This window comes from Pseudopipra pipra, chromosome 20 (genome assembly GCF_036250125.1).
Source record: "Pseudopipra pipra isolate bDixPip1 chromosome 20, bDixPip1.hap1, whole genome shotgun sequence".
In the NCBI taxonomy this organism is placed as follows: Eukaryota; Metazoa; Chordata; class Aves; order Passeriformes; family Pipridae; genus Pseudopipra; species Pseudopipra pipra.
Genome location: NC_087568.1, coordinates 6613643 through 6640724, shown reverse-complemented (window position 1 = coordinate 6640724; position 27082 = coordinate 6613643). Strand labels below are relative to the sequence as shown.

General features: G+C 38.7%; 1 protein-coding gene and 1 long non-coding RNA gene across 7 annotated transcripts in view; one reads left to right on the top strand and one right to left on the bottom strand.

Annotated features, from left to right (window-relative positions):
* The window catches only part of CDK5RAP2 (CDK5 regulatory subunit associated protein 2), a 72444-nt gene that overhangs the window by 26269 nt on the left and 19093 nt on the right, over nucleotides 1–27082 (bottom strand). For 4 of the 6 annotated variants that reach the window (XM_064677082.1, XM_064677083.1, XM_064677088.1 and 1 more), the window contains exons 13-24: nucleotides 24804–24974; nucleotides 23893–24066; nucleotides 19036–19133; nucleotides 16028–16158; nucleotides 14312–14427; nucleotides 12722–12850; nucleotides 9051–9146; nucleotides 8327–8374; nucleotides 7527–7717; nucleotides 4832–5294; nucleotides 2024–2288; nucleotides 601–717 (exon numbers count right to left, since the gene is read on the bottom strand). In XM_064677082.1, the coding sequence (XP_064533152.1) occupies nucleotides 601–717; nucleotides 2024–2288; nucleotides 4832–5294; nucleotides 7527–7717; nucleotides 8327–8374; nucleotides 9051–9146; nucleotides 12722–12850; nucleotides 14312–14427; nucleotides 16028–16158; nucleotides 19036–19133; nucleotides 23893–24066; nucleotides 24804–24974 (1999 nt within the window). The remainder of the gene's footprint in view (nucleotides 1–600; nucleotides 718–2023; nucleotides 2289–4831; nucleotides 5295–7526; nucleotides 7718–8326; nucleotides 8375–9050; nucleotides 9147–12721; nucleotides 12851–14311; nucleotides 14428–16027; nucleotides 16159–19035; nucleotides 19134–23892; nucleotides 24067–24803; nucleotides 24975–27082) is intronic. The other 2 variants (XM_064677084.1, XM_064677087.1) reach the window with 1 other exon arrangement.
* LOC135425127 (uncharacterized) lies at nucleotides 17310–18386 on the top strand. The gene is made up of 2 exons (XR_010435483.1): nucleotides 17310–17415; nucleotides 17664–18386. It is a non-coding gene; the product is annotated as an uncharacterized LOC135425127 (long non-coding RNA).

Here is a 27082-nt window from a genome sequence, read left to right as displayed (position 1 = left end):
TATATGGCCACACATGGAGCACAACCCTGCACACCAAAGGATCACAGATTTGCCATATCCTCTCTCTACAGTATTAATCAGGTTATTCAAGCTCTCCCAAAAAAGACTAATGGATGATGCAGAAACATGGAACACATAGTATAAAGCCTATTTATATTTTCATTAAACGATTCCATTAGGTTTCAACCTAATTGAATGCCTTCAAATAATTCAGATAAGCAAAATTCTATCATTCAGTTGCTTCAATCCAATAGTTCAGAACTAGATGCAGAAGCAATAACTAACAAACATTTAATTCAGAGGAGAGTTCAGAAGTGAGGACATTAGCAACAGAGATCAGAGTCAGGCATATAACTCATTACTTTTACTGGAAACCAGACTCATAAATCCCTGTGGCCCTTCTGAAAGCACAGCCCCGAAAGACCAGCTTGGATCCTTGGAGCAATTAATCCATACTAGCTAAGAAAATGAGATTTAAAACCCACAAATAATGGCAAGGGAGATGATTACCTGCAGCAATTTATGATTTTATACAACTCAGAAAAAACTAGAGTTTTAAAATTTCCTTTTTTCTTATACTATACCATATAAATTCTTTACCTTGATAGCTTTGCTGATTTTTGTCCATCACATACTCATTCTTGTCCTCTGTACCTGGATCAACACCTTCCAACTCCACCTGGGTTTCACTATTATCCACTTTGAGCGATGAGTCAACTGGAGAACAGTGGGGGAAAGTAAAACACAATTCAGTAAGTGACTGAAAAAAATTAAATGGGGACAGTTAAAAGAAACAAAATCAAAAAGCAACCAACCAAAGCACAAAACAAAAAGCAAAAACAAACCCACCTCACAAATCCCAACCCGGTTCTCTGACAATTTGGAACAGGAAAATATTGGTCATGTGTAACAGTGCTTGCACATATTTTTAAAATACTTGAACTAATTATAAGGATAACTACTGAGAATGACTTGCAAAGGCTCCTACTAACAAATGAAGACAAATATTTGCAAGTCCCCTTTGTGATGTTACAGTTCATCAATTTGTAGTGCATTTTTCAATGTTTTATGTTAAGCTTAGAGAAAAGGCTTCCAAGTTTCTCCAGCATGAGCACTGATCATAAACTAATCTCCTGCAATCTCCCATTGCAGCAAGCCTTGGAATTACCAAGTGTGCAGTACAAGTGTTACCCAGGGGAAAGAAATCAGTGTGGAAAGGAAACCACAGGAGTGCAGCTTCTGATTCATCTCAGCATTCTCCAAGGGCTTTGCACCTACCAGAATTAATTGCTCCAGTCCCATCACCTTAAGTATTTACAACAAATTGTACCATATCTGTCCCTTTCCACAACAACTTTATTAACAACAAAGTCTCTGCAAACTCCGTGTTTGACAGCGGTTCACTCACCACTTGATTGAAACTTATTTCTCACACTGGCACTCCCTCCCCTATCCTTCAGATCTCTACTCAGTTTTTATTCTAGCTGCTAAGTGCATTTTTGGTTTTTTTACCACTCCAAATCTTTCTGTAATACCCATTGCTCTCTGTCTTACAATTTGTCATAGTTTGCTGGTCCTGACACTTTGTCAACAACTGAGTTTAGATTAACCCACCACACTGGAAACAGACACAGATTACTTGATTGATCTGTGGAATATTGGAAAAACTTAATTATGCAGCATAAACAAAAAAAGTATTTTTTACTCTCCTGTCTCCATTACTGACAGTTTTCATTAAACTTGGTATCCTATAAAGGAAATTTTTTATTTACCTAAACACTGACATATACGTGTGCACATGTGGCACTCTGTGCATCTGTCATTTATTATGGATTTTGTGCCATGTGTACACAGCACTTCCTATTCCATAAAAAGCTGGTTTACATTTTAGTGGCAAAGAGGAAAAAAAAAAGGTGTTTTTCAAGATCTGTACACTGGTTTCAGCACTGTAGATATATAAAGATGATCTGGGTTTAAGCCACTATTCCAAGCAGCACAATCACCACGTCTGTTCATTACTTACCTCTCCCTGATGTGCTTCCCTGGGCAGGCTCTTCTCCAAGGTTTTCAGCTCCAGACTCATCCAGTGAGTCTCCATTAGTTTGTGCCTGCAGTGGTTTGGTTTGTGCTTCACAAGCTTTCAGACCTTCCCAGGGTGTCCTGGTAAAACACTGTGGTTCTGACCTCGATTTCTGCATCCAGGAGTTCAAAGGCACATTTCCTAAGGGTCTGGAGGATTTTAAGAGCACGGGCAGACGGGATTTCTTGGGCAGGGAAGAAGAGCCAGCCTGAAAAAGGTGTGGAATAAAATGGGGAGTTGTAGCTCACATGTAACAGTCAGAGCATAGGAACTACAAGGAAACATTTTGTAGAAAAATAAAATTTTTCCTGTAAGATCAGTCAGCTGTCACTTTAGTTTTGACAATAAGTTTGCAAAGCCCTTGGCTACATGAAAAATAAACAGAAAGGCAGAAAACCCATTCCCCTGGTACAATTTTCTGTAAGTACCAGCTGCTCATGCATCCACAGCCTCCCAGTGACTGGCTTCCAGCTCAGGAACCAACACAGCAAATCCAGCAGTGACCAGCAAAGGTTTTTAACCAGCAGAACTGTTAGTTTGGAATTTATGGATGCCTTAGGAAAATAGTTTCTCACCCAAACTGACCTCTCTAACTGCTACTTCCTACTGTCATTTATATCATAAATGTCTGCCAGCCCAGCAACTTAAAACCTTTAAGTTAACTTTAAAACCTGTTCCCCTTAAAACACATTTTTTTTTTTAGCTGAGGATCTTCCTCATTTTTAAAAAATTCTGAGCTTATTTTCCTTTCTTCCTTTTGTTTCCACCTAACAACCCCTATTTCCATAACCCTGAGAAAATCAACACAGCTTTGCATCAGCCACAGGGGACATTTATCCTGCCACAGAGAAATTCTTCATGAACAAAACCAGCTCCTTCACCCATATAGTCTATAAATTGTTTCTGCAGCATTCCCAGTTCCTACTGTAACAGACATTCTGTCACTGGAATTGGGGGAAGTTAAATTTCTTAAGTCACCACATTTTAGCCTCTCGCCTTTTGGAAAGTCTGCACAAAACAAATGTTCCCTGTTTAAACCACAGAGCATAAAATAGTGCTCTCTCCAAAAAGATAAAAGCATGCTATGTGTTGATGAGAGTTATGGAATTGTGTGCAATAATAATAATAAAAATCAATAATGGCATGCTCAGATAGATTGAGTTTATTTTTTTGCTGTTCATTTGCTCTACCAGTGTCCTGAGTCCCCTAATTTCTTTCACCACCCAATGTATTCTGAAATACCTTTTCTCATTCACTTCTTGGCAATTATAGTCTTTACACAATTCAAAATAATAAAAAGCAAGTTCCATTTTCCTAATGCCATACTCAATCCCTTTTGTACATACATGAATACAATATCATCCATAGGCTGAAATATAAATCCAGAACTTCCAGTTAACTAAACTGCATTAATAACAACAAACCATTCCCAGCTGTCTCAGGGCTGTGGCACAGACACATATGTCACCCAGATCACCCAAAGGCCAGTTCAGCTGGGTAATTTATAAAAGCCATTCCAGAGCTAAAGATACACTGCATTAGTCCAAACCAGAAAGCTTTTAAAGCAACTGATTCAGGGATTGCATTGAGGTTGCAGCTGATTAAACTAGAGAGGAATCAGAAGAGTATATTGAAACTCAGGGAAAATGGGAACCTGGAAAAAAGAGAAGTGCAGAAACAACCACAGGATGGTTTGGGTTGGAAGGGACCTTAAAGCTCACATCATTCCATCCCCTGCCAGGGGCACAGACACCTTCCACTAGCCCAGGTTGCTCCAAGCCCCGTCCAACCTGGCCTTGAACACTCCCAGGGATGGGGCAGCCACAGCTTCAGAAAAATGAATCCAAAAGGAACAAGCCAGAATAACAATGAACAGTTCCTAATTGCTGCCTCACATAAATCTCTTGATCACTAAAGTCACGGGAACCACTCTTTGCAGAAGGTGCTACAACATTCCCCATTAAAAGTGCACAAAATCAAAAGCAACGCTCTCCTTTGTCTGCGCTGCAGGAGCCAAGATCTTCAAAGAGTTTTCAACTTCACTTCTATCACTGCTGCTGAAACAATACACAGGAACTCTTTAGCAGACACTGTTTTCCCACCTCTTTGTTTGGGATCACAGGCTGCCTGCAGACAGAAGGCTCGAAAACTCAAGTTCTGTCTGTGCTGACAGAACAGATTCTGTGCTCTCAGGTTCCAAACCAACACGACAAACTGCCCCCCAGTTTCACAGTGCCCTGCTGGCCACACTTCTCTAAAAGCAAGACACAATTATTAGATGTTAATTGAAGGCTAAAATTGAGATTGGAGTTTGTGGAAGTCTAACCCTGACTCCTCACCAGCCTGCTCTCAGACATGGTGCAAGGAATTTTCTAGAACACATTTGCCATTTAGACTCAATCAATGAGTTCACTCTGCTCAGGCTCTGCAGGCTGTGACCATCTCTGCAGGAACACAAGGCAGTACAGAATCAGGCCATTAAGCTATAAACTCTTTTTCCAAAAGCTGTAATATTTACTAGTATCTGGTCCCGGTGAGGATTGAAATTCAGTTAATTAACGTTCTAAAGCAGGCTGAAGTATGTGATGAAAAGCTCTGAACATTAAGAACAATTATCTAAAATATATTTGGCTTACATCTCTTTTCCTAATATTAAAAATTACACAAAAGCAAGATTTAATATTAGAAATGAAACATATTTTTCCCTTTTATATATCTATTCCCTAAGTAACAGAACGAGAATAAACTTACTTCATTTGTTCTTGTAAAAAAAAGTCTTTCATGCTGTTCACCCTTCTTATACACATTTCCTTGCTGATGTTCTCTTTCTGCATTTAATCTTGAATAGTTTGACTTTTCTTCTGAGGCTCCTTTTTTGCCTTCATGTTTGAATCTCATGACATTACTCTCTAAAGTCATTGTTTGTGTAGCTGCATCTTTCAATTCCACTTTCAACAACTGAATATCCTTATTAATCTGTGGCACTGCATCTGGATAAAGCTTCTCTTTCCCATCAAAAGTTGATTTCAATTTTACTTGCTGCTTTAAGAATTTAGTGACCTGCTTGAAACGTTTGAGTTCAGCTCTTAGTTGAATAATCATTTGCTTAAGATCTTTTTCATCCTTTTTCTCTATATCTTCACTTGAACATTCTTCCTCAGTCGTGTTCAGATGATCTAACAGTTCATTTACAATTTTCATTTGTTCTTGTCTGCTGCACTCGGGAAAGAGGAGAGAAAAGCCATGAATTTAGATTTTTATTTAAGCAAACAAAAATACCTTCTAAGAAACTCTTCTGCTGTGTCGTGACACATCTGAAATTCCCAGGAGATTCTGTTTTACTCACTAATGAATTACGAACAAACAGAGTTTTTGAAACCCTTTCACAACTCAAATTCTATCATAAATTATCTCATCAGTGCTTTTCTCCTATTTATGGCCATATATGCTCTACTGTCCCTCTCTCAATTTATGAACTGACACTAAACCTCTGGTAACTAAACTGATTGCTTATGTAACAAAGAAATATATGAAATATGAATGGATTTTCAAAAAAGTTTACTCTCTACCTTAAAAATTAATTTATACCAAAACCACGGGAGACTTTAGATCACGGAACCACAGAATATCCTGAATTGGAAGGGACCCACAAGGACCATCAAAGTCCAACTCCTGGGCTTGATGCTGAGTTTTTCTGAAAATCTATCTCTTCATGTATTTTTAATGTAACAGGGAAGATGGAAACTGAGAAAGCAGCCAAAAGCCTGCAAAACCAGCTCACTGCAGACCACCAAACTGCCCCATGGAAAACTAGTGGTTCATGGACAACAGTTTGGAAAGTGATGTTTAAGAGAAACTGAAGCCAAATAAGAGGCATTTCAAGCACAAGCAAGCTCTCAAATTCCACAGACAACTTTGTGTGTCCAATAGAGAGCTGTTTGTGCCATTAAACACATAAACCAGCATTTTAAACAACTGCATTTATATAGTTTAGCATTTGAAATGGTAGAAGCTAACTAGGCTTTTTATGGCTTTCTCTGGCATCTGATGTCATTAGTGAGAATTCAGTTATGCAAAGTACAGGCTCATCACCCGTCAATCTGGTCATTTATACTGGAACACAGAAAAAATTACACGCTAGAGTGGCAAAGATGATGGTGCTGGAATCGCTCATTAGCAGACTTTTAAGTAAAGTTAACAAATAAACAATGTTTTCTGTTCATCTTCTAAGGGAGCAGTACCTCCTCATTCACCACTAACTACTGCTGTGACAACTAAGACCATTTATGCCTGTTGGGAGAGTTTTAAATAGTAATGTAAAAATAGAGAATTGCTGGAGTAAAGCCAAGTGCAGGATGGTGAGCACAGAAACCAGGATTTGACTTGTGTAGCTCCACGTGATATTCTGCTCCCAGCATTGCTCAGCACAGTTTATGGGGAAGGTCATTCCCATCACCCTCCAAAAATCACTACACCCAGTGAAGGAACAGCACTGAAAGGCATTGGAAAAGACACATAATCCTGGACATAGTGATTACAGTGGAGAAAACCGGGAAAGGAAAACGAGAATCATCTCCACCAAGACTCTAATTCAGTTCTCAACCAGGAGATAAGTGGTGTAAGCATGAAACTGGGGAAAACTAGTCAGGGAGTGTGGTTTTCCTGTACAGCCATTTCTTGCTTGGTTCGGCCAGTTCCCATGGAAATGAGCATTTTAGCTGGGAATTGATCAAATCAACACACACAGACACTTCAAAAACACTGATTACACCAGGGCTTGTACAGATTCTGGTACACGAGTGTCTCCTCCTGCATTGAAAGGGATCCAAATACACACAGAATGGTTCATCACAGTCCTACAAGTGGTTGTATTGGAATAATCTCCTGTTCAACTGCAGGACATGGGCCCCAAAACCCCCTAAACCACTGACAGAGAGCAAACCTCTGCCCAGGCAGTTCAGGTGAAATGCATAGAGTACCATCCATTCAAAATTATCCCTGTAAAAATCATTGTAACTCCAATTCCTCCGCCCTCAGATCCCCATATATATGATTTTTACAGCAGTAAAGTGTTGTCCCCTCCACCACACCACCTGTGCTCTCAGATATTTTGGTTTTTTAAAGAAAAATACCACCTATTATGAACTGAGCCCTTTAACTCTGCTAGACCCCATCCTAGAAGCAATCAGTCCCTGCAGCAAAGCTCCATGCACCAGTAACTTTGGAGAGTTTCTTTCTTGCAGTGGGTTTTTCTTAAGGATTTCTACTGATAGTGTGTTTCCTAATTACTTAATTGCATGATAGACTAAAATGGCTCTGAAGGTGTCTTGCCAATCTCTCAGGTAAATTAGACAGTGCCATTATCCAAATTCACTTTAGCAAAATTACTTTATTCTCTTCCCAAATAGAAATACTGTCAAAAGCAGTGCATATCCCTCATACTTACGTAGATTCCAGCACAGATGTTCTATTTTCTCTTAAAAGAGATGTGAGCAAGCTCTCTTCTGTTTCATATTCACTCATTCCCGTTCTGCCCAAGTGTTTGTCAGCTGTATCATGCTCAAATTGAGGCTTAATTGGACTCCTATAATGTCTGTCTTTGCAGAAACTCTCTGAATAGCCCGATGGAGTTATCTGCTAAAAAATTGCAAACATTGTCTTATTACACAGGTATGTAATGTTCTATTAAATTCAGGGCTGTAATCTTTTTTGTAATCAGGTTTGGTAATTCCTGATGCTCTTTATCTGCATTAAGAAGCATCCACAGACATTTCGCTGACTATTTATTAATAGGAAAACCAATTAACATCTATTTCATATGATTAATTCATAGCCATCAGTTGTTTAGGAAGGAGTAAGAAGATTTCCCTGAAGGTCTTTATCTGTGAAGAGGCACGAAACTTCTGGAATGTTGCCTGCAAACTGCAGCTAACATTTTATTAGTTCAACTTGGAATCATCTGTATTTACAGTACAAATTCTGTCCTGGGATCTCCAGATGCAAGTGATGGCTGGGACAGGAAACAACATCAAGCATTTACAAGCTGCCAACTTCTTGCAGAAAGCACTGTAGGTGTGTCCTAGGAAATTTCTACCTGGGATCTCTGCAGTCATTCAGCCCCCATTAAAACAATCAAAGTCAGTGTCAATCACATGAGAATTCAGGCCCATGTGGGTACAATTTCCACCAGCAGAGAGAGATGAGGATTTTAAAGAGCCAAGAGAATCTTATCAATACATCACTAACCTGTTTATCCACCTCACAAGGAAAATCCAAAGATACCTGAAGGCATACCTGGTAAACAAACACAGAATTACAAACTGCATCATTATTCTTCAACATTACTATACAAAATGCCCCATTTTGTGTCATATTTTAGCATGTTACAGTTTTTAAACCCAAAAGGTTCAATTTTAATTGCACTTGATGATCCTCTAAGGTCCCCGCAATCTGAATTATTTTGTGATTCTGTGATGCTTTATATTAGAATAAGAGGACAGCAGATTCCTGTGTGTATGAAAATGCAGTCTACCAGTTACCAAGAACATCAAGTACTTCAAACCTGAAGAAAGATCTACAGTATTTTTTTCCTCAATCACAGCAGCAAATGAATCTCACAATTTGTACTATAGGCCTGGGTGCAATGGAGGGAGAAGATCAGTGTGTGTTTAGGTAAAGAAACACGATTTGAAGGGACTCTCTGTCACTCCCTTTCAGGATGACTATAAGTACTCCAACAAGAGAACACAAGGTCCACAATGAAACCTATTTTGATTGTAAAGCCAGCAGAAAAATACAGGAAAAAGCTTCCACAAACTCTTAAGGATAACAATCAGTTGAAAGCAAACTCAGATAACAAGAAAAGCATGCTTTGGTCGCAAAAGACTTTGTGTTCTAAGAAAATAAGAGATTTTAAAGGCATGCAGAGAAGAGGGCACTGTAACCCAGTGTACCCTGAGCAGAGTCCTACCTGACTGACCCTCTCACAAAACTGACTGTTCTGCATCTTCCTGTCACTGTCACCATCTTCAGTCTGCATTACAGGCTCCTCTGTTGTTTCAAGACACTACACAAAGTATGGAATGATGTGAAAATGTAGCACAAAAAAAAAAATACTGTGATATGAAACATGCATAAATAAGTCAGTGACATGTCTTAAAAGAAAAATAAAAAAAGCCTGTAATACAAAGTAACAAACACTGAATTAGATTTCTTCGACAAGATCAAAGAAAATTAGTACAAACCCCAGGAATGACTCTCATCAAATACAGTGAAACTTCATCTTACACATTCCTTTATTTTTATTTAACCCTTTCTCCTCAGAATTTATAAAACATATAAAAGCAGTCAAGCCCTTTTGGCAAAGGAGCTCTGTCCCCTCAGTCGTATTCTTGTTGTGCCTATTCTATTTTCCAATTTCCAGAATTTATATTCATTTGCTACACAGTTTAGGCTCTTCTCCAGCATCCAAGAAACAGATTCAGGTGAGAGACTGGAGGGAAAGGAACTGGTGTCTCGGGGTCCTGGATGTGGTATTTATAGCTTGGTGCTGAAGCTCAGTGAGAGAGAAACCTGCTTCCCCAGGATCACAGGCTGGAAAGTCCTGGCTCACGAGTCAGTCCCATTGCAGGCAAAAAGGATTCTATGAGCAGAGTTATTTCTGCTTCCTAAGAACACTGGGAATTGAATGTATGTGTGGGGTCTGATTTTTTAATTGAGCATACATTGAATGTATGTATATATATATATATATACGAAATTAATGAGAAAAACCTTTTTAGCTCCCAAGCCCTTGCAGTAGAAGCAACTCTAATGGCTTTTAGTACGAATTCTAAAAGGCAGAAACCGGATGGTGCAGTGTATTAATACATTTGCCTTTTACAATTAGAATTCTATGCAGAAAACTTAACTTCCAAGTCATGTTTGGATTATTTTGGTATTTTCACTCAGATTTGGTTTTCTAGGACAACACAGAAGAAAGACAACTTGAAAACTGGAGGAGGACACAGATGGGACTGTGGTGTATAGCAAGGGCATGCATTATAAAAAAATCTTTTTGTTGTCATCATGGGATGACAAAACTCTAATAATGTTAGCTATTATAAAAAAAAAACTGTTTAGATTTAATCTTCCATGTGTAGATTAAGGACAAACCCTGCATTTGTGTATTAAAAATGAAGTAGTTTGCACATGTAACTTATCCATCCAATGCAACCACCTTTTATAACTCAACAGTTTTTAGTACCCGCTCTTCCAAGGCCAGTATTTGGGTTTATAAGTGAGGATTCTTAGAATTAAACTACTGCATAAGACCAACAGGTTATAAATACACTATTACAAGGAATCACTGCAGGTTGAGCCTGGTCCTATGGTCCTCTCTCTGAGAGGCTGAAGACAAATTTTCTGTTCTCCAAGGAATATAACCTAATGTGCAACAAAATATTAAAAGAAAATAAGTGTCTTAAGGCCAGAAAAATAAACCTACTAAGGCTAAGCTGCCTGTTTTAAAGTATTTCCTTGGAGACTGAAAACCTTGAGAATGTTTTTTCAAAATGAACCCCTGATATGCTTGGTTTGCAAAGATCCCCAGAGCCCTGAAGGTTGAAATCACTGAGGCTGCTTCTCTCCAAGAAAGCAGATGTTCAGAGGACAGTACAAAAACAACCTCTTCCTCTCCTTTTTCTCCCTCCCAGCATGAACATGAAGCCAAGAAACAGAGGACTAGGGGCTATCAGACCCTGCAGAGGCACCAACAAGCAGATTCATCTGATTTGTGCTCCAGCTCAGGGAAGGAAAAGCAAAATGGGAACATTTTAAGAACCTGAGAAAGATACATCTTCCTGTGCCTGTCCAAATTCCTCTTATAACACATGTTAGTGCTATCCCAGCACCACCTGCCAACAAATTTTAGCTCAAAACCCACACAAAAAATAGAACATAGGGTTTTTTGACAGTGCTTATTAATATATAAAACACACTGTTGTCACGATCCATAACCCGAAATCCAGGTTGCCATTTATTGCCAGGCCTGATAAAACGACGAATGGTATAAATGATAAATGATAAAAACTTTTAAACTAAAAACTTTTAACTAAAGATCCTTTGACTTTTGAGCTCCAGAGTACTACTGTCATTCTGGCACAGGTTAAAATCCATATTTAATTTTCTTATTTCCTTTACCAGAATTGTGGGATTTATTTATATTTTACAAGCTTCACTCCTCATCATTCTACATCTAATTTCGTGTAGGGAGCTTTCAGAGAGCAGGTCTGTGTGTACTTGTCATGTGGAGACAAGCAGGAGAGCACAGTGTGCTGTCATGATAATCCCAGCACAGGACTGGAATTCCTTTGGAATTAACTGCAGCATCCTTGGGAGTGCAGCACCCTCTGCAGGATGATAAGGCAAAATGCAAAAAATATTAATTATGGGAAGTGCAGGCACTCAGAAAGGGATCACCCACAAGCTCTGTGCCCAGACCTGTTAGTGACACATAAATTCATTATTTCAATAAAACCACGGCACCCCTAAAGGTCTGTTTCTCATTTAAAATGTATTTCAATTAAAGGTAGCATGAGTAAGCCTTAAAATTGAAAAAGCAAGAATATTTGGTGACTTTTGATGATTGTTCAACAGCACATCCAGGAAAACCCATGAGCCTTTTTCCTGAGTCCTGCAGAAAACTCACCAATACCACAGTCCCAGTTCTGAAATCAGCCAGTCCCTACACATAAGTAATTCAAACTGTTCCCATCCTTGTTCTTTTAATTCAGAAATTCAAGGCACAAAATACCAGTACCATCATTATTCTTTCCACATTTTTTCCTTCCTATTCAATATGTTCTGCAAACAACAATGGGACTGAAAGCAAAAACCACAAAGGAATATAAAGACAAGCACTACCAGCCACACTTCCAGAAATATTTTCCAACAAGCTGGAAGGGTCAGTAGGATCTCTCAGAGCCTCCTGAACATCCTTCACCACTCACACACAGTAACACATGTGGGGACCCAGCTCCCAAAATGCTTCTTTCCCACAGCTAAAAACAGTCTCAGCCTCAGGAAAAAGAAGGAAATACCAGCAAGGATTATTTCCACAGTGCTGGGGGCCCCTTCTTCATGTAATTTTCTGCTCTATATGAAGAAACAGCCACATGTTTAGGTGACCTGAAGTGCTATTCTCTCTTTTTTGGCTACATTGGACCCTTTTGTTTTGCAGATGCAAAGGAAACCTAAACCAAGCTCAGAGAATTAGACCCAGCATGAGAATGACTCTGCAACAGCAAAGAGATTTTCAGGAATAACTAAAATGTTATATAAGATACTCCTTTCTTTGTAAAATTAACTATTTCCTTCCCTTTCAATTGAAAAAACAAATAGATCACAGACCCAATTAATATTTAAATGAGTATGTTGCTTCCTTAAAATCAACTTGACACATCACTGAACACTTGCATTGAGCTGATTCTCTGTTGTGCTAACACGTTAAAGTTGTTTACATCATTAATTTAAAAAGTTATTATAAGGAATTAGCAACTTCAGCCCTGAGGGCTTTACACTCCTTCTGAACTGATGTAAATGACTCCACAAGGTACATTAGATGAGAGAGTCAGACTCAGTACTTTAAAACAGAAAACCTACCTCTCTGTGGTTTAATATTTTCAGTGCTTCCTTCCCTTGAGAATCTGTTGTACAACATCCAGACTGCCTTTCCTTAAGTTCTTGATTAATTGACTGCAGTTCCTTAACCATCAGGAGCAGATCAGACACCTAAACAATCAAAGGAAGAACAAGCAGAACTTTTAAGAAAACTAGTAGGAAAACACATGATGATATATAAATGTCCAGCTAAATCCAAACTGCAAAGTGGGAGAGCCTGGGTTTGTGTGCCTGTTCTTGAGGCAATCTATGTGTGGAAACATGGTTATATATTTGTGAGTTGGCATTCAAGGAACCCTGACTGTAGTTTCCAGTCAGTTATTAAGTTCAAGTATTAAGTTTCACAACTCAGTGGCAAGAACAAACCTGAGGGCACCTCACATCAACAGCTGATTTGAGAAAAAACATTTAATGCAAGAAAAAATGGCATTACAGGGAAATGGCATCATCCAGAAACAACCTGTTCTTCTGCCTCCAAACCCATTTATAAATTACTCCCATTCTGAGCAGCTTCACAAACACAAAATCTGAATGGACACTCACGTTCAAAGCTCTTGAACAGACATTACAGTCACAAACACATTTAGTATATCGAGAAGGCAACATTTGGAGATAAAGGTGAAATCTTTTTATTAGAACAATTAATATACTTGGAAAAACAGGTCAGCTTTCAGGCACACAAATCTTTTTTCCAGTAAGAAATTATATATAAACATCTTCTGCTAATGAGTGTCCCTGAACCTACTGAAGGGAATATGCTCAGAGATAAAAGTGGTGTAACCCCAGAATGGCACTGGGACACAATCTGGGGCTTTTTTAGTGACACCTGTTCAGTGTAAGGCAAAATTCCTTCCTTCAGATTACCCACCTCCAGAGTGTGAGCACCTGCCTACAATTCAGCTGGCCCTGAGAAATATAAAACTCCACTTATGTTCACTCCCAAACAACCACATTCAAAATAATTCCTTGTCATAAACTGGAGCATGGACCAGAGGTCACTGCACAGGGTAAGGAATAAGAGACCAAGTTTCTGAACTCTGATATTGGTTTATTATATGGCAGAGGTCTGCACATTTAATCCCTGTGAATTTCAGTTCTCCTTATGTAGAATGGAGACAACATTCATTTATCACTGGTTTATTTTGTAACATGTCCTATTTACCAAAAGGTTTGAAAGTCCTGGAGTGTGCTGTATAAACTGTATATCTTCATGTTTATAAAGGTGCATGAGATACACATTGTGGGATATTTAATGTCAAAACTTTCCTTTGGAGTTGTTGTACATGATGTCTGAAACATGGAATTGAGTCAAAAACTTGAGTCCAAGTGTCTCAGAGCATAAAACTTTGGCAGCAACTCCCCCCACCTTTCAGCTGATTCTGAAGTCCATGTGGTGTAACAAAGACTAAATAGTTCATAAAAGGTGGGTCAAAGAACCACAGAGATGTTTCCTTCAAATCCTTTCAGAACAACCCAATTGTATCTAAATAACATTTCTGTGAGAGAAACAGAAACTATAAACAAAGCAGAATAAAGCCATTAGAAACAGTAAATAATAAAAAAGATCAATACCTTTTTCTTAAGTTCTTCAAGAGACAGATGATCTATCTGCAGGCTTAAATGATCTGGTTCTCCTAAACAGATACTCATATAAGATGTTTGATCACCACAGAAAGATAGTGTTTCATCTGCCAAAATAATCAAGGACAGGCATTATTTCAGAAATTCCATTTGCAGGAAAACACAGCACAAAATGCACAGACAGGACTTTTCAAATAAGAACCTTCCAGTAAGTCTCTGGGAGGCCAGTTAAAATGTTTCATTCCCAAAATAAGCTTTCTGTTTAATTGAAAAAAATGTTATCCTCATATTTCTTTGTGCTTCTGACACACAGACATGCTGCATTTTCTGTGGCTGTATTTTCTGTGGTTATCAGCATGAGTTGTGAATGTAATTCTGAATTATAATTTGCATATTTAGCATTACAATTAGAAATAATTTTTAGGAAGGATAAGTTAGGCATGAATAGTTATTCGGTTTTAACTATATTTTTATGAACATGAACTCAAGGTTTCAAGGCAAAAGGCCAGGTTAGACAAAGTTAATGAATTTATTTTGCTTTTGGGTCAAAAGAATGCAGCCATTGAATTGTAAATAGTTAGTTATTCATTTCCTCTATAACTGCAGGAATTATTTGTTATGTTTCAACAAACACCTGCTTATTTGCAATATAGATGACAGCTAATTCTACAAATGGATCTCCTTAAATAGAGAGAAAGCATATCTAAAGTAGGACAAAGAAGAGACATCCAAATCCTACTCCCAGCTCTGACACTGATCCCGTGGCTGCTGCAAGGACCCAAAACTCACAAATTATCACTAATTTTTCAGTCTTCATTCCCAGCAGCCTCACCCTCAACAAAACTGCTCCTGAGAACACAGGAGCATCCACGAGGCCCTTTGGCCCACCCTGGTTGTGGATCATCTGTGGGCTTTTGAGGCTGGAAACTCTGAAACAGTCAAATTTTACCTTTTATCACTTATCAGAGCTGTCAAGGGAGTGATGCTAAAACTGAAAATCCAAGTTGAAAGGGGAAAGTGAACAGGCTTTATTGTTATTTATATATCCCCTAAGGAATAAACCAGATACATCTTGTACATATGCAGTAAACTATATTTAACAGTGCCCACTGACATTATTCTTTTCCATATCTAAGAATATCCTAAAAACACCTCCCAAGACGTACAATAAAAAAGCTTGAAGATAAAGTTATAGTTTAAGGCTCTACTCTTTCTGAATCACTAAATAACAAAACCTCTGGCTATCTTTTCTTTCTCTAGAAATAATTCTTCTATTAGGAGGAGGTTATCCATTGTCTGAGGCACAAGTTCTTTGGGAAGTAATTACATCCCATGGTCAGACAGTGATCCCATTGCCACAGGTTGATTCCAAGTCAGGAATCACAGACTTCTGTGAAAAACATAAATTCTGAGGGCACAAAACTTTAAGCAGCATGAAATAATCCCTGCTGCAGATTTGCCATGGAATTACCAACACCTGCTGCATGGAAAGAGAGAAGCTGTCCCTCTGCACGTGCCCTGATTGCTCCAAGACGTTCTGTTACAAATCCCCCAAATCATCTTCAGTGTAGAAAGCCAAAAAGAAACCTTTTCACACCTTTTTTACTCTCAAATATTTCTTCTCCATCACAGCAAATTGACTGTAAAAAAAAAACAGGGGTTTTTTTTTCGTGCAGGGAGAGGGTTGGGCTGCACATGGCTACAGACCTTGGCGGTTTTTCATGTCCTTTATCTGATCTTCTAAGACCTTCTGTAGATTCCGGTTGCCTAAAACATCTTCTTCCAGTTGTTTTCTCAACATGAAAATGTTGTTCAGTTCCACTTGCAAGCTATTTATGCTGGATAGAAAACAGGGGGGGGAAAAGAAATCTTTGAGATTCAACTCAAACCTCAGCACATTTTATCCACCTGGGCTTGCACCAAGAGCCCATTTCAGGTTCCCCATCGCTGGGTTTCACCACAGTTACATCATTTTCATTCACGAGCACAAACAAATCCCTACATAGGAAGAGGAGACTAAATGTTTACATACACAGCCTCTTCCTGCTGTTTTGAGCTGTGCTGTTTCTAAGTCAGCTTCCAAATGACAGAGTTATTCCAGCAGCCAACTCTGGGCGATTCTTTTGAAGGAAAAATCAAAATTACTGAGTTCTGGAGAGTATGCCAGAAAAATATCATTATTATATAATGCTGATGGCTTTGTGTACTCTATTATGTGGTGACCATGGAAACTTCATTCCCTTGCCACAGAGCTACACTATATAATCTAATGCTCCACTTAAGAAAAACATCAAAAAATCCTGTTTCACTGAAAATATGACCCAGACATAACTAACTGTTTTATTTCTTCATTTATCCACACAGTCTGTAAAAAGACCTTTTGAGGTCTAAATTGTCTCAATTATCTCAATAGGGCATAAATGTCAAAACTTACAATTTATAAATTTGTCAAGGTGAATTAATTCTTTAAGCAGCTTTGCCAGGGAAGCTCTTTAGCATCAGCCCCTCAGGTCTCACAGTCTCAGCACCTGGAGCTGTCCCTTTCTAAATCTTCCCCACACCCTTCAACTACATCAACAAGACAGTTCTGATCAGTCCACAAAAAGACTTAAGTACTGAAAAAAACAACCTGAAATTGTACTAAAATGAAATAAATAGGATTTAATAAAAAATAAGTAACACGGTATGACTGAACTCATCGTATTATTTATTTTCACGTTTACTTCACTCAGTGTTTTAAAATAAATGAAGCTGCTGTAGAATTTCCAATCCACTGCACTAAATGCCAGAGAATTCAGGGATCTTTAAAAAATTTAAATCCATCTTACAGGAGACTGTACAGGAACACAGAGCACATCATACTTGCATGAGAATAACAGCGTATCGTAGAAGCACGTTAATTAAAAGGCTGCATGTATGAAAAGACTCTCAGGCTGTCTCCTGACAACTGTGCTGTTGTCAGGGTTTCCTGCACAAGAAACTACTGCTTTAACCAATTCTGCCTCAGACAAGAGCTTCTTTGAAGAGACACCCCTCTTAAAAGCTCAGCAAAAAAATTAAGAATAAAAACAAATCAACACATTACTAGGAGCCAGGTAAGCACATTTTCTCCTTTTCATGAGTTAGAGGTTTTATAAGAAAAAGCATTGATTCCCCACTTGGAGAGACGGGGAATGTCTTGGTCCTGACATCCTGTACCTTATTTTGAAATATAACCACCCAGGTTGCTTAAAATAAATAATGCCTAAAAGAAGATATGTCAGCAGGAAAACAGATGTTTGCCTAAAATCCTTGTCACTGCTGATGGCAATTAAATTCAGCTTCCTCATTTGTGTATCTGCAGGGCTTGTTTATCCATTTCCAAGAACTTTGGCTGTTCAAGTCTTCCCTGATGAGATTCAGAGCACATCTCAGCCCCCAAAACTCCGAGGGGGAGAAACAAGACCAGTCTCCAACTTCGAGCATCGCGTGCAACCGCTGCGTGACACTGCTCTGTGCATCCCGCATCAAGAAACCAGAACCAATGATCCTGATCCTGCAGAAGTTAATTGCAGAATTCCTAGGACCCTAATGATTACACCTACAGTTATAAGTTTCCTTATTTGAAAGGAAAAACTCGTTTCAGAGCCACTTTCCTCTGCTGTTGTTACTGCGCAGAGGGATGACAACCACCTGACCCACAGAACACGGCTCAGTGTCAGGCCACCCTCCTCATGTGAAATAAGAAATAATCTCCATAATCTGACTTCTGTCACTATTTTTAATTAACAGAATTCTAGTATCTAAAGCAGCTCCTGAGCTGTGGCCAAGCACAAGCTGGCACAACTGTTAATGTGCTTAACTCACATACAGCTCTCATCTACTCACTTCATGGTTTCCAAACTACAGTGGGCTATAAACCAACTGCAAACTACAAACACACATTCCCCCAGGGCTGGCAGGAATAAGCCACTGCCTTCAGGCAGAAAGAGTTAGGAGGCTCTCAAATGCTCTCAATATCTAATTAAGGCATTTGTAATTATAACAGTAATAGTAAATTTTTTATAAAACATTTAAATTTATTTTACCTTACGGCTAAGAATTTTCTTTATTTTATCATATCATCTCCTCCTCAACTGCCAAGCAATAACAGGGTACAAAGTAGGCCACAGATTTCTCTCTAAAATGTTGTGTTCTTCGATTTTTAAAGGTTAAAAACCACTTGCTCCTGCCATACTCCTCAACGCCTTACATCGAAAGTGTACTATGTAATCTTCAATTATTCTGTTTTGTTTAACCTTTTCCAAAGTCTTATGGGTTTATATTCTCATCAAAATTCTCAAAGTGTCACTTTTAAGATAAGCATTATCTGTATTTTAGAAGTAAACCATGGCAAATTGTCCAGCATCCAGAAATTCACTGCAATTTGATTTTTCCCCTATATTCCAACACATCACACGTAACTGCTGAAAATCCAGCTGCTTACTTTGGTACCTCAGTGGAAATCTGGGTTATTTCAGATTCCAATCCAAACAGAAATATTTTCAGAAACATTTAAGTAATTTACATAATAGAGCCTCACTTACAAAAATATTTCCCTTTACAGAGACGACTAGGGTGAGTTTACAAACAACTGGCTGGTAAAAAAAAAATCTCCAGTTAAACTGCACATTTTTCTCCCAACTTCTGACTTTTGCCCTTTGAGTTTAATTATCCCCCAAACCAGAAGTACTCACCTATCCGATTCTTTGAAGGTCTTCACTAGGGTAGAATATATATTTTGTTCTTTCCTTAAAGCAAGAATCAGCTTCTCATACTCAGCTTCTTTATTTTCCTAAATTAAACCAAGAACATACTGAACTTGCAAGGTAATTTTTAGGTTTGTATTGTATCACTGTTTACCTACCATGAGTGAGTCACACATCTAGACAGTGATTCATCATTTTTCTCACAGTCTAAGAAGCTTCCCCCCACCCCAACCCAAAGCATCCTCACTCCCAAAGTTCCTAAAATCCAGGAACAACCCAGCAGGCAGCTATTCCAGAGGAGAGGAAGGGAGGGAAGGGAAAGCAGACAAACCCAAGCTCCAAGAACACATTTTAGAACAAGCCCTCTCGGTGTTCTGGATAAATTTGGCTTTTTTGGGGCAAGGAGTTCCTGCAAATTCTGTTCCATTTCTGAACAACAACAAAAAAAAGGGTTGTGTTGAGCCACAACTAAAGGATGACCGTGTCAGACACTCTGTGAGTCAGCTTTCTGCACACTCAGCTGGGTCACCACAAGCTGCTGCTTCACTTGTGCAAAGGAAAGAAAATGGTTTACCTGCAGTCTTGCTCACAGAAAGGATATTGTTATTATTTTAAGAATGAACCCAGACTCTTAGGGTACATTCTCAGTAAGGATCCACTAATTCCCCTAGACTTCTTTCACTCCAAAACAACCACAGGAAGAAAAAAATGCAACTATTCAAAGGATTATTTGCTTGCACTTATTGCATAAAAGTATCTAAGATATCAGTCATCTTTGAAGATAAAATAACTGGAATATCTGTAGCAAATTTAGATGTATTAATACCAGGCACAAATTCTGCCTCTGTTTAAGAATTGTTGCTTCTCTCAGTTTTCTTTTTCGACTGAAAACTGAAAGCAAGAACAGAAGAGGTGCCACAGCTAAGGGGGAATCTCAGCTAAGGGAACTCTTAAGAGATACTAAATCATTAGTGAACAGATCATTAACAAGGAACAAACCTACACCCAGGAGTTTTAAGCAGCTGTCATTACTCCAACTGCAATTCCTAAGGAAGGAATTGCAGCAAAAAAAAAAAAAAATCAGCTACAGTATAATATTGTTAATTCACACTAACGATGCAAAGACTGTTAATTTGAAAAATTCAGTGTTCTGCAAAGTAAACAGCACAAAAGCAAGGACAACTGGTGTTTACTTTTAATTATTTACACTCATACTTCACTGTATGCTGGCAAACATGTTAAATAATATTTTGCAAGTGTAATCAAGTTTTGCTCAATCGACTCCTGTTCAGGTAACGTGCCTGGCAGGTTCTGCTGCAGCTTCTACCACCAAGGCTACAGAGTCTTTGAAGAAGTGACCTTGCCTTAGGACACAGGCACCGTGTTCAGCTGCCACCTACAGGCACCTGTATTCTAATAAATGTCTCCATGTTCTAGTGCAATTTATACATTAAATACTACTCTGTACTGAAGTGCAAAATACTGAGATTCATATCAAGTTTATCATCTAGATGAGCAGAGGAGGAGCTCACAGCAACAGCTTCTGCTGACTGAGTAACACAAAGGCAAACAGATGGAGGTGGGTGATCCAGAGGCCATTAATAAAAAAAAAACCCTCATGCAAAAAAAATGTTAAAAAGTACATCTTGCAGCCTGAATTAAGGAGCCTTATCAATGTGCTGGAACCTCAGCCTTTCAAGAACAGCCACTAAACATAAAATACACAGGTTGCAATTTCACTTGGAAAACTTTGGTCACAAACACTGATCAGGGACGTAGAAAAAGCAACAGGAAAAAAATAAATCTTTTGACTTAATTTAGTCGGTTCGCAGTCTGTTAAAAGTTCTAGTGAACTCCTCCATATGTCTGATACAAGCCTTGCAATTATTACTGAAGACATACAGAGCTACATCCTAATTAAAAGCTCCTCCTGAAGCAGTGGCAAAGCAGTGTCACTCTGCAGGGTTACGGTGCACAGAGCAGGTAACGGGTGGCACCGATCGCTCGGGGTCTGTAACTGCTGCCTGAACAAAGCAGTGCTAAACACAGCACCCTGCTCAACACACCACCCTGCTCAACACACCACCCTGCTCCAGCTCCCTGCTCCTTTTAGAAATTCACGTGTTCATTGAGTTCTACATTTGTACCAAAAGCTCAGCGAGCTCGTGAAATCCTCCCAGCTCTTTCTCTGCGTAACGGGAGACAGGAGCTGCTCGTTAATTCCAAATGTCACAGACTATACACAAATTATTAAATTCTAAATTCGACCAGCTAGGTAAAGGTTAGCAAAATCATGAAGAAGTGTTCCCGATTTTTCAGAATCTTTCATGAATAATAAGGATGAGAAGGTACAGCATGAACTTCCTTTTTTTTTTTCTTTTTTTATGTACATTATTACTGTCATTTCTAAATAACGTGTAGGAGTGAATTATTTCAATCAACTCCCCGACGGTACACAAAACATAAGGCAGCTCTGTAACTTAAATAGACTGTAATGCTGGGGGAGTTAATGAAACATTAAACCTCTTGACACATGGTGTGAGGGAAAATGTGTTAGAGAAGATAGCTGTAAGACATCCAGGACCATATTGCAGTGAAAGATTTATATTCCCATGAAAGGAGGCAATCTAATACATTAAAGTCTATATTTAAGTCTGAAATACTATTGCTAAGCAGCAGTGGTGGAAAACATAACTTACTTTCATTAAAGGTTTCTCAGATTGTGAGCAATGAAAATAAAAGGTTTATACCTCCACAATAAATAACTTATTGGCAAAGTCACAAGAATATCCAGTTGCCTCACTGAATATTCTCTTGCTTTCAACAATCCTCAGGATCATTTCAAAATCTCTGAAGGTTAGAGAATGAATGACTGAGAGAAACCATAACCTACACCTCTTTATTGATCCATCAATCAATCAGCACCAAAATTTGGTAATTTCTTCTAACTTCTAAATTCCTTGGCTGTAAAATACATTTAATTCTGAGACTTCACAGACACCAGAGTCAGCAGTTGCCTGACTCCCCTATAATTATCAATGCCCTCATTCACTCTCTCTCTCTAGCCCATGACAGTGGCTCAAGAATCCAAACTCCAAAATTAGAAACTGTCATTAAACTTCCCCGCCCTGGCCAAGGCACCCAGCAGAGCTCTGGATGTTGGTTGCCTCAAAATTTATCATTGCATTAAAAGAGAGTACAACGATATGATGAAAGAGAGAAAGTTCTGCATCTCTCAGATCAGTGTCTTCAACTTTAAAGCTCAGTGAGGCTGGAAGAGCTGGGTTTCTGTTCCCTCTGGTGGGGAGGATCCATCCAGCTGTGGCTTTGCTGGGAGTTGGGGCAGCAGGGAAAAGCCATCCAGGAGTCCCAGGCAGCCAATGAGAGCAGAGCTCTGGATAATCCGTGTCCGAAAACTGATGATTAACATGCCCAAGTGGGTTCTTACAGGAGATATGTGACACTGGGGTTGAGCTGAGGGGACAATGGGCTGTGATTAGCTATTGTTCACAGCCACCCAGTGAACCAGCAGCAGAGAATGGGCTGTGATTAGAAGGTGGGTCTGGGTGATTGCCATGCACAGCTTCACCTACCACTGCTCTCACCCCTGCTTATACACCTGAACTGCAAGTGAGGTGTACAGAGGGGAGTTACTGTTTGATTTTCATTAATTCTGTATGATTTTCCATCACTTTTAGGTCCCTTTGTGACAGAAGTTACGTGCATGCACTGCAGTTTGTTTTACAGAGGTTGAATTTCTGCTCAGCCTTTCCCAGACTCTATTTCCTGCCTGTACATTCATATACACTGGATATGCCCTCACTGGTACCTGGGCAAACAGGGCTGCAGCTCCCTTACTCTGAGCTTCTCCTATAATCCATGACTCAACGTGTGCTTGTCTCTATCACATTTAATAATAGTGCCCATCACATCAAACATTTCATGATTCAGAATGTGACCCAAGATATTGCACTTATGTTTCCTTTGCCATTGGCTCACTTTGTTTTGAGCTCCCTTCAGAAAATCTCATTAATGACTGATTTATTATTAAAGAAATGAAAAAGCTTTCTCCACCATCATAATGTACTAGTCTAATTCTTTTTACCTTGCCTGATGCTTCAAGAAATCTTAACATACCAAGGTGCAAACAACACAAGAAAGACAAAAAATGTAACCTCAAAAGGAGCTTATTTGTTCAATAATCTGTACACAATAATGCACTGATGGAATCAGTAAGTGATTCAAAAATTTAACACTACCTGACTTTTCTTTTGCTTGTACAGAAGTGGGGGGTGAAGGGAGAAGGAACTAACTCTACATTTTAAGACTTTGAATTTTGAGCTCTGATTTCAGTTACTAACAAGTTTATTCATTTTATGGCATTAAATAAAATGGGTATATAAATACATATAAATATTACTGTACTACTGTCTTTCTTCTTTGCTTTAAAGCAGTTTTCTTCTTGCCCTAGACATATTTTCACTGCTGTATTTTTCCTCACACTCCATTTATCTCCTTTGGTCACTGGCTCTGTGCAATCTTCCCTCTTATCTATCAGAAGTACACAAACCTTCCTCTGTAGCTCTCTTCAGAAACACAGATACCCTCTCACTCAGGGAAATATGTCTGCCCTAACCACCAAAAAACTCTACCTCTTTATGGCAGGAAAACCTTTAACTTGCTTTCTAAGAGTACAGAGCTTGGTGATGCCATATGAGCTCATCAGAGTACAATACTGGTGAATTACAACATATATCAGTCCACAGCTTGGAAGTCAAAGTCAAAATTCTCTTAAATTTGAAGTCAAGGTATTTATCTGCAAATGATCAGTTATGAAAAACTCACCTCTAACTCTCTGGCTATCTTGATAATTGACTGTTGAGACTGTGCAGCACATTTTTCCTTTACTAGGCCCTCATTTTTCAGCTCAAGTTCTTCATTAGCTCTTAGAAGGTTCTTGTACTTATTCAGGAGCTCCTGCAATTCTGTATCCTTTTCTTTAACTGTTCCATCCAGTTTCTAACAAAAGAAAGCCATGAGACACTTTTACAAAATCTACTCCAGTTTTAAATTGCAAAATAGCAAAACAAAATTCAGGAGAATATCCAAGGATTACTTGGCACATGTTATTGACACACCTTGCAAAAAGAGCAAAACTTAAGATATTAGAAGAAAAGAAAGACACACAGAAGCTTTGCCCAGCTATTCAAACTTTTAAGTATTAATAAATAAGTCAAGGCATGCACCTTGGTCTCCAGGTGCAGAGCAACCTTAAGTTTTTGTATTGCAGGCTGAACACCATCAGTACTTTTCAGTGTTATATCTCCAGTAAAAAAACTGAGCAGGGTCCATTACCATTCAGACAGGAGCCTTCTCACATAGGTCATTTGGGCTTCAAAAAGGGAAGATAAAATATTTCAGTATCTCTACCTATTCCTCAGCTTCCAGTTTCTGCACAATAAACTGAAAATCACAGGCACTTCAGAGCTTTTACCACAACAGTGAAAATTCTACATAAGCATTAGCAAAGCTTCCTTCTCCCTCTGTCCACACGCTTCAAAAAACCCTAAGAAATCCTGCTGAATGCCACACACTCCATAATTATATGTCTGTTCTGCAAATAAAGCATTATAAAAACTGAGGGATTATCAGCAAAATCAACAGTAACTCCAAATACAAATGTGATTTTGTAATAACTCCTCACACAAAATCAAATGATAACTTTCCATTTTTCATTTCAAAGTCAGTCTACCTACCTCGAGCAGCAGATCCTTGTGATTGACACTGTCTGTCAGCCTCTTGATAACAAGCTCTTGGCTCTGCAGCTTCTGATTGCTTTCACTCAAAAGAATATTGTAATGGTGTTCAACTGCCTTTTCTTTCTCAGTCATTTCACCATGTAATTTCTCTAGTTGATTTCTAAGGTCCTACCAAAAAAAAAAAAAAAAAAAAGAAACTGAATATGTAGCAAATCAACTTTAAAAAATGTTTCAGGCTAACAACCCACATTATTATTTTATCTTTCCATTGCTTTAAATTACCCATATCACCGGATAGCCTGGAAAACGTACTGAAGCCACTTTCTTTCTGTTGGCATCAATGAACACAATTAAAGGAAGGAAACTTTGAGAAGAGATGTCAGTATTTTCTTCTAAAAATCTAGGTGGCTGTTGTTGTTTAAATGCTTTTCATACCAAATGACTGGACTGCAGGGCTGGGGGGAATATTACACATGCAGATGTCGTCGCTGTCAGAACCAACACTCACTCCCGAGTCAATTCACTCCCTTGCTAGAAATAGGAGAAAATTGGTTACGGGTGATTCAGTTTGTCATTTGCTCCTTTTTCTCATCACACCATGAAAATTGTTGCACTCACATTGTGTTACTGGTTACTTTTGCATCAAACGAAAGGTCAGAAACGTTCAAACTTTTTTTCTTTCGACAAGAGCACAAACTTGAAGTGACCAGTCGGGTCAGTCTCGTGATCAGAAGGGGTGAACAGAACTTGATCTTGATTGTGGCTCTGTTAATTACTTTCTGCAGCTCCAGGATTAGCTGCATTATCTCCCCATCAGAAACGTGTGCTTCTTGTCCATTCTGCTTCTAAACCATAGAAACAGTCTCTTTCAACAGCTTGATGCAACAGCAAGTCCAAAGGACTCAGAGATCTGCAGGACCAAACTGGAATATTGCAATGCAAAGAGCAGCATCTCCTGGGTTGCAGGTTACACCACAATCCCAGCTCCTCCCTCTGCATCCCTACAGATCCTGCCCCACTCCACCTGACAGTGTAGCTCTCTGTGGGGTTCCAAAGTCTGATCACCTGATAAAGCCTTGGGTTCCAAGAAACAACATCAATCAATTCCTATTCCTTACACTTTGCTACAAACCAGGAAAACACCTAAATCTATGTAAATATATGAGATTATTAGCATGAATTTAACAGTCAGCTCCCAGTTACTGACTGGAAAGTATCAAGAGCACAAGGCAATAGAAAAATCCATAGTGTGGCTTCTCTCCCACTCTTTGTGTCACTTCTGATTTTTTCCTGATTTGGTGGAAGTTTCAACACTCAGTCGAAGGAGGCAGAGGTTGCACAGACATGAGCTTCATTTTATAAACTGTTCCTCTGCATCTACTGCACAGATTGTGTGGAAAAAGAGAAGTAGAAACTTGTAACAAAGGAGCTGTTGCCTAAAATTAAACAATTAAAACTTACAGAAGACTTTATAGTATCTAAACTTCTGTTCAGACCCAAAGAACCAGGTAATACAGAGTACATCTTAAAATAAATGTTTTCTATTTATTCCTCAAAAGGGCCCATTTGTGAAGTAGCATAAGCCCTTCAAATAGTTTGCACATATGGTAGTCACCTATAAACCTTAAATTTACCTCCACTGGGATTTAAAATTTAATAGTTGTTTCTTATTCTAAGTTCAAAGAAATAGCACTAGTGACACTTTAACTGCAATCTCTTTACAAACTGTTTTATGTCCTTTTCTTGACTTAATTACCTCACTTCATGCAGGTTCACATCAAATCCTTAACATCATTTTATTACTGCAGTGTTTTACTTCTGTTTATTTTGCACAGTAAATGCAAATTGTCATTTACAATGCCTTTTGGTTTACTTGCTTAATTTTAGCTTCATCACCAGGATTGAGTTAAGAAACCCCTAACAGCTCCCAAAACCCCCTCAAATGTTATTCAAAGAATCATTAAAACTAGACTTTCAGTGCTGCAAACTAATAAAGTTATTTTTTTCAGGACCAAAAAAGAACTACTTGCTTGACTAAGAAAAATGAAGAGTTGCAGAATCAGGTCCAAGTGTTGTCTACGCAAACAAACTCTCAAAAATGTTGCTATTTTTTCCTAACTACCTATAAATACAAACTGCAGTGGGAAGTAGTGTAAGGTCTGATAACTGCAAAAGCTTATGGCTTCAAGTTATGGAGCTCTTCAAGTGGGTCAAATTAAGCCTGAATTCCCATTCCCAGCATGGGAATTGGAAGCAAAGGATCAACAGCAGTGTTA